The sequence below is a fragment of the Ostrinia furnacalis genome, unplaced genomic scaffold, assembly GCF_004193835.3.
Source record: "Ostrinia furnacalis isolate ACB-3 unplaced genomic scaffold, ASM419383v2 OfSCF7367, whole genome shotgun sequence".
Lineage (NCBI taxonomy): Eukaryota > Metazoa > Arthropoda > Insecta > Lepidoptera > Crambidae > Ostrinia > Ostrinia furnacalis.
The window spans coordinates 256,129-264,324 of record NW_021137606.1 but is presented as its reverse complement, the minus strand read 5'-3'; the positions used below and the strand labels follow the sequence as shown (position 1 = coordinate 264,324).

Genomic DNA, 8,196 nt, shown 5'->3' with positions numbered 1-8,196 from the left:
TCAACCCTCCGGCGTATGTTTTCTGAAGTTCGGATTATTTTTTCCTATCGGATACTATGATCGATTCAAGACAGACAAATATCTATCTGTTGTTTGTGTCAGTCTTATAGGCACTCGAATTAGTCCAACCATCATTTGTGGATTATTCTTATTCTTATAATTCTTAATTGCGTAACATTTCGTCGATGAAAACTGTAGAGCTCATAGCCGACTTACAAATACTCACATGATGATAGTAAAGTTGAACTTCTAACCACTTTCGTCTTTAAGATACTTAATAGAAAACCGTTTTAGTTTTAATTTTTTAGCACTTCACGGGCACTAATGAAACAAAGAAATAAAAACAATCTTGAAACTGTAATTAATGGCAATTTAAAAAGCTTATTAAGCAAAATTAAGTAATAATAATCTTTTAAACATATTGTAATATACCTACCACTGTATTAAAGGTACAGTACCTCTAGTAGGAAAAACTTTCGAGTTCGTTTCGTTGCGTATTCAAAGTGTCATCGAAAAATTTTGTATGAAAAATTAAACAGCGCCCCCTATATTATAGCCGCCCTAGGGGGCGCTGTTTAATTTTTCATACAAAATTTTTCGATGACACTTTGAATACGCAACGAAACGAACTCGAAAGTTTTTCGTACTAGAGGTACTGAAAGCTGAACGAGTCGTGACAATTCAGCAGTTAATTGAATTCAGTGCGTACTTTCTATTAAATATACGTATACTTAGTTACGACACAATCTCGCAAAATTTTCCTGGCTATATTTATCATGAAGTTAATAGAGGATATTTATAAATACAAATTCCTTATAACATAAGTAAGTAGGCCGTCCTTGACTTAGCTACGGAGTCGTATTAAAATATTCGGATCCATTTGGCATCGAAGAAAAAAGCCATTTCACTCGGAGTGCTCTAATGATTGTTGAAAAAATTCCAGGTCCGGTGATTAACGTTCCAAATACCATGATTAATCGTTTTCATTAGCGGCCTCGGAATAACAACAAAATAATTATTCCACTGCTATTCATGAACAGGACCGGAGGATCAACAAATTGTGGAACACATCATTATTTGACTTTGCCACCCCCCGCACAATAAAACTTTCATTTCATGCTTTGGTGTATATTTGGCTACAAATCAATACGGTCCTAAAGTAAATGAATGAATTTATTTCGGAAAAATACAATTTCATAATTACCTAACTTAACTTAAAAATAACAGACTTAACAGTACTATTACTAATCCAGTTCATTGTAATACTAACATAAAGCTTAATACTTACCTTTGTAGGATAATTTGATTTGCCTACTAACCGATCAAAAGATTACATTACCTGAAGAACACTTTTAATGATTTTTAGATCTATCATTATCTACCTACAACTATTATCACATATCACAATCCTTGTTTCCCGAGACCGTATGGAGATTCTGCTGTTGTGATGAAGAAGTAGTCACCAGGAACCCTGCAGAGAACAGAAAACGAATTTAACTTCTTTCTACCTAACTCTAGCGTAGGTAGGTAATAATTTTGTTAAGGGCACTCGCGCGTCTTCTTTCTCTAAGTTATCTAGTTTCATACAAAGCAGAATTTTCATATAAGCGGATGCTGCTCATATGAAAATTCAAAAGGATTTTGAAAGTTTAAACTATCGTTTTTGGCTTTCAAGAAATTTGCCGTAGTGGAAATTTTGACTACATTAAGCACGTTTCATACAATCGCGACACAGCTTTTTATTACAAACCAGCGGCCGCCCGCGACTTCGTACGCGTGGATCCCGTTTTACCCCCTTCATCTATCTTACGCGGTTTAGATTTTTCATACAAAANCATACAAATGTTTTTTCCCGCTAACTCCCGTTCCCGTGGGAATTTTGCAATATCCTGTTGTAACTAAGCTTTAAGTTTACTAAGGTACCTGCATGCCAAATTTCAAGCGTCTAACTTAAGCGGTTTAGAATTTTCTTACAAAAGGATTTTTCCGCTAATTCCTGTTCCCGTGGGAATTCCTAAGTATACTATAACCTGCTTAGGAGTATGAAGAATAATTGTACCAAGTTTCGTTAAAATCCGTTGAGTAGTTTTTGTTTCTATAAGGAACATACAAACGGACAGTCGGACAGACAGACAGACAGACAAACATTTTACTGATTGCATTTTTGGCATCAGTATCGATCACTAATCACCCCCTGATAGTTATTTTGAAAATATATTTCATGACAGAATTGACCTCTCTACAGATGACTCTCTACAGAAGTATAGATAGATATAGATTTCATCCACACGCTAAAGCCGTGGGCAAGAATTAATTAATATATTTTTTTAATGTACTTACGGATCCTCTTTGTGGATTCCAATTTCTAGCACAGTGGCTTCTTTTTCTTCCTTTGACGAGTTTTTCCATTGCCTATAGTTTTTTGCGTAGCTCCCTAGAATAGTGCCTGGATACTTTATGGCATCTATGAGTAGTTCCCAACTTCGGTTGTGGTTACACAAATCTAAAACATGATAATTAACATTGTTAAATTATGAAAATTAAATAAGTTTTTTAGCCTTTTGAGTAAAAATAAATTGATGTTCATTCTGAATGTTCCAAAAATATGTATATTTTCAGAAAATATATTTTTTTATTCGGTTTATTAATACTTATTCAGGTGGGTAACTTTGAAAGCTAAGCCTTGTAACTACGAGTAAATAGAAACGGAGATAAAGTTGGAATTATCTGTAGCAATTTTCAGAGTATTATTCAAGTGGGATTACGGCTGAGTTGTTGCTTTTGTTATAAGTTAATTTAGCTCTGATAAGGGATTTTCTATTATTTTTCTCAGAAAAGCAAAGCCTAGTCGTCAACAACACTGAAGATACACTCTTACTAGTATTAGAACGAGCTAATTAGTTCTGAAAGTAACGCTGTAAAGTCGTCTACAAATATCTACTCAATGATACCTATTCATTTTTGTGAACTTAGGTAAGTACAGATTTGGCAGAATCGACAAAAAAATAATAATAAATAAAAATAAAAAATATTAAAATGACAAAGTTATTGTTTAGTTAAAAGATGTCTGACGATTGAAAAATATAAAATCTTATACATCGTTAACATTGAGATCCTAAATACTCGTAAATACAATCATGCTTACCTTCTTTGGAAAACATGGGATACGACTTGTTACTACAGCCAGGTTGCACCACGGTTCCAGGCCTAAAATTGGGCCAAAAGTCGACTGTGCCCAGTGGTTTCTTGCAAGCGTACTTGCTGGGGTCGGAGTGTATGACCGACACAAAGCCCGCGGACTCTGGGTTGAGCCGCATCATCTTTGGCCTATTTTCGAAACTCGCACTGGCTGGGTCTAAACCTGTAATCCTGAAAACATATGTAAAGGTTAGCCTGAATCTTAGAAATGTTATTCTAACATTCAGGCTCATTATACCCACGTAGTACAGATTTAGAGCACATTCCCTGTAAAAGCAATTATTTACTAATTGTGTGGTAGTTCTTATAACGTCTAATGAGCTAGGTACTTTTGCTAAAAATACAACTAAGTAGCTCATTTCAATCAAGAATGACGACGTAAATAAGGACACTTTTACTCGTAGTCTTTTATTCATCCAAAATTCGAAATAAGGTAGCGCTCAATGTTTTACATTTTCAATTTATCTCGCAAAAATCTTATTCTTCCAACTCTTTCAATTCAGTATTTATTGCTGATACGATCTCCGGAGTATAATAATCTTCGTTTTTTACGTACGCACAGAAAATATGCGACAAAAAGAGTGAAAGAACACACTCACCATGGCAACTGGATCCCTTTCGTCAATAAAGTATTGCCGGCAATCCCGAAGATATGAGCGCCGAGTGAATGGCCCACGAGGTGCGTCTTGTTCAACGCGAGCCCGGCGGCCGACATATTCTGTAGCGTCTCGGAGAAAATGTAACCCAGCTGCAAGATCAAAGCGATTTTTCCAATAATTGGGTAGCTGACACCGCTAACCAATACGTAGGTACTTTTTATGAGCTGTCATTCCTTTTGATTTTGTGTGACTATAGGAAACTTGAAGTAATTTTGGTAACATTGTTTTAAATCATATCATATAATAAATAATCATCAATTTTTTAACAGTAATGAACGAGTATTAATAACTAATTACTTAAGTTTTCAATTAATTAGTTCAAAATATAAATCTATATTTGGGAAGGCTCAAATAAGAGCGGGCATTGGACCAATTTCATCATAGGTACTTCAACTGCAGAGCAATGCAATATGCATTATCATATTAATTAAGCAAAAAATTTCGAATGTGCATTGTGCAATAAATACTTACTCGTATTATGCATATAATATTCCTCAGGAATTCAGTTTTTTACACAATAATGAAACTGAAAGTAGAACTAATGTAACTAAAGTCTCTAAGCTAATCTTTAAGTAACGCGAAATATTTAAAAACCTACACTTTGAATAAGTATAATAGATGAAAAAGGACTTTATTTTGCATTGCATTATAATAAAATTGGTGATCTGAACGACAAAGCACATAAACCATTTAGTTATAGGCAGATCTCGGGGGATGCGAGATCCGATAAATCGAATTGAATGTGAACTGTATTAACGTACAGTCGGCTACACATTTTTGTTGTAAAATAACACCTAAAGCTTTACTAATAAAAAAGCCCTTATAAGATACCGCAGTTTTCCATGATGTGGCATGTGGCGTCTCAACGGGTCATAAGTAATTAATTAACCGTTTTCTACTAAACTGAAAACCCTTAGGTATTTGCATAAAATACGTACCCTTTTCGCATTAGGCGCTGCCCAACTCAGATACGAACTGACCATGTTAGAATTCGAAGACGCCATTTTATCCCAATTGAAGAGCACGACGTTGCTTTTTCCTTGTTCCAAATATGAGTTTATTACCGCGGTTACCGCGGGCCCTTGGGGGTGACCTGAAATCACAGACAACTTGAACCCACAGAGGCTGCGATACGATCGCCTGATGGCTAAGGCATACTGTCCACGATTAGTTATTTTGACGTACTCGTATGCATGCAACCTACAAATAATGATAGGCGTATTTACCCGACTGTGCCAGGTTTATTTATTATTATTTTATTTAATAGGACAATCAACAAGTCTTACACTGAATCCACATTGGCAACATTTGTTAACTTAATTACATAATATAAGTGTTACACTAATTTGAAAATACATTGCCGCTTTACTTAAACTTGCCTTTAAACTGCAATCGTCAATTGACGATAGCATGCGCATAATGTGTGACTTATGTGGACAATAAGCCTTAGTCATCAAAGGATCAGGGTTATTCACGTAATGGAAAAAACCTGGTGTGTACTGTGCTCGAGGTATATATTTCGGTGTAGCGTGTATCAAATGTCAATCACAATCTCATCGCAGTTTATCCCTTTATAAAAAAGTCCCTTTGACTGTGCACGCTGCGTCTGTTTAGTTTACGGTTCTGTGTCTAAAATATATTATTCAAGGAACAATCTCACAACTACCCGAACTGCTGACCGCTTTGGGGATTTTGAGCATTTTGTACAAGAACATTTATGACAAGGGTTGCATTTGCAAAAATGGGGTGACATTCCATTGCCGCTATGTTTTCGCACGGGGCTTTAACCTCGTTATTGGATTATTTATAAAGTAATTCAGAGTTCCTAATAGTTTTAATTCACATAAAGAACTGTACTCGGAGGAGAAACACTGCCAACGTGGAGAGATATAGTAGAGAGAGAAATCAATATTTTAAAATAGGTATGTCATGTAATAAGATAATGTCAGATCTCATAAAATTCAAAAACACAAATTGTATAACGTAACGAATAATACCTAATTCTCACATTATACCTAAATGCTTAAATTTTCAGCTTAGGCGGAGCCAACCATAGCCATATAGAGCTTAGGCCTTGCCCAATTTACAATAACTAGCACGTGGCTTACTCCGCGTATTTTTCAGTCAGTCACAGGAAAGGCTTAGGTAGTTTCAACTTTTTCATACAAACCTTGAACTGACAATTATTAAAAAAAGAAATCAGCCAACAAGCCCGTCGTTATCAATTGTAACTCCGTCAATCATGTTGCAANCAATCATGTTAGTTTTTATTTATACACATAAGACCAGTTTAATTACAAACCTGTAAATCCATGAGCAAAAATAACTGTGGTTCGGCTAGCGTTGTACCACGATGTGCTGAAGATATCCTGTGCTCTTTCTAGGGGCAGCTCCGTATACTCTTCTATTGTACTACAAATAGGAAGATCATTAATATAGGCAGATTCATTTAAACTTATTTATAATCATAAACATCAAATGTAACGTACCTGTAAAAGTATCTCAGTTTTGCAGGTTCATCGCCTAAAACTGTAAATTGTGTTTCATTGAACAAAATGGACAAAATAAGTGTAAATTATTGTGATATCTCTCCAAGTATATTATCAAATATCGAAAAAAGAATGCGAGATTTGGAGAAGACCTCAGATCACAGGAGACACGTCTAGATAAGCAAAGCAAAAGTCTACTCTAAGAATGAGTGGCACCACCTAACCTTAACCGTAACTATGCTATGGCCATAACCAGTTTTTTTGTATGGAGTTTGACAGAATTTTGATTTTTGTTAATGTAAGATGGTGCAACCCATCCTAAGGGTAAACGTACGCTGAGATACAGCTTAGCAGACTACGCAATGTAGAGCAGATTTAGTCAAGTTCAATAAACTAAAGATGTTCCGAATGCGGTGGGTATGTGACAATGTCACATTCCATGTCTCTATCGGATTCGGATTAATTTGTTTGCTTTATACCTGAGTTGGTGAACTCTGCTCCATATAGGTGCGCAGGCAAGATTTGCGTTACAGTATTTAAAAGTATTTTTTTATAATAAAAGCGTTACGACATTTAATTTTGTTTTTTTGTGCAGTGAAAGCCTAAAAAACAAGTAGCAGTATGTTTAATGTTTTATGGACCAATCAACGCTAATGTACCTGCTACAATAAAATGCATTTATGGATTTATAACATTGGTTGCAGTGAGTGAATGTTTATGAATAAGTATTTATGTACCTACTTGTAGCATTGGGTCAGATTAATTTACGACACAAAATATTTGTGACTTTTCTAGTTAAACAAAATATACCTAAGTTGACAGTTAACATTGACTAATGGGTAGGTATCAGGTCTTCCTTCTTTCATTCATAAACTCGACTCACTGTAGAGTCACTTGTTCATTATCTTTTCAGCTTGACAATTTAAAATGAAAAAGGAAAATAGAAAGTGTTTCGCTGTAATAACCCGTATTACGAATAACTTAACGCGGAATTTCCAATGTCACAACATGCAAACTTACCGAGTCCGATAAGCACAAAAAAATTAAATACACCGGTGAACATTTTGCCGAATTTCCTCGATTTGTCCTTTGGCGAATCTTGGAGTGTTATATAGGGGCCGGTATCAACGTCCTCACGCGTTACCAATCGCCTTGGCATACACCTAGCTGATTACAAGTGTTATTAAATTAGGCTTGATATTTGTTAAAGACAATGTCGCCCATTTCAGATTATCAGCTGCCTTCGAAGTGTAAATATTTTCTTTTTTGATTCAGTCACTTCACTGCTCACTTTTTGGATTAGACTTGGCACGTTAACAAATATTGACCATTGCTTGTTTGCTTAGCCAATTTTGACAAGTAATTCTAGAATACACACTACGAATAGTCAATACAATTCCACACTGAACAAATCTAAGTATGTAAATAAATTGATACATTGGGGGTAAAAGCGTGAAACGAGACACATAATGCGTGACCGACACTCGTAATATCCATATAGAAACTTGCTAAATATTCAAATTGACTAGCTCTGTGTATTTAGGATTTGAAAACCACGGCCAGAAAATCCGATCTAATTGAATTCAGTAATTCTCTTCATTTCAGTTTCAGTTGTGGACTGTTTAAAAAATCTTGTATGGCTTAACTACAATAAAAAAAAACTTGGTTAAAAATACTGACCTGGTCGCATACAAAACAATGAACTACTCGTACTTAGGCCAGGAGTCGGCAATCTGCGAGGTTTAAAATGTAACATCCCTATTTTATACACTCAGAGCGAAACCCCTACAAATATGAATTTATAAGGCTTGGAGTTAATATAATTTATTAAACTTGGAGCCAAAATATAG

At 35.3% G+C, this 8,196-nt stretch overlaps 1 protein-coding gene across 1 annotated transcript; it reads right to left on the bottom strand.

Moving 5' to 3' along the window:
- Positions 1 to 768: 768 nt before the first annotated feature.
- Positions 769 to 7,558, bottom strand: LOC114364264 (lipase member H). The gene is made up of 8 exons (XM_028320358.1): positions 7,367 to 7,558; positions 6,347 to 6,386; positions 6,160 to 6,269; positions 4,796 to 4,950; positions 3,798 to 3,946; positions 3,146 to 3,369; positions 2,341 to 2,503; positions 769 to 1,471 (listed from the first exon to the last, which is right to left on the bottom strand). The coding sequence occupies exons 1-8, from the start codon at positions 7,503 to 7,505 to the stop codon at positions 1,402 to 1,404; spliced, it is 1,050 nt and encodes a 349-aa protein (XP_028176159.1). The 5' UTR covers positions 7,506 to 7,558; the 3' UTR covers positions 769 to 1,401.
- Positions 7,559 to 8,196: the final 638 nt, after the last annotated feature.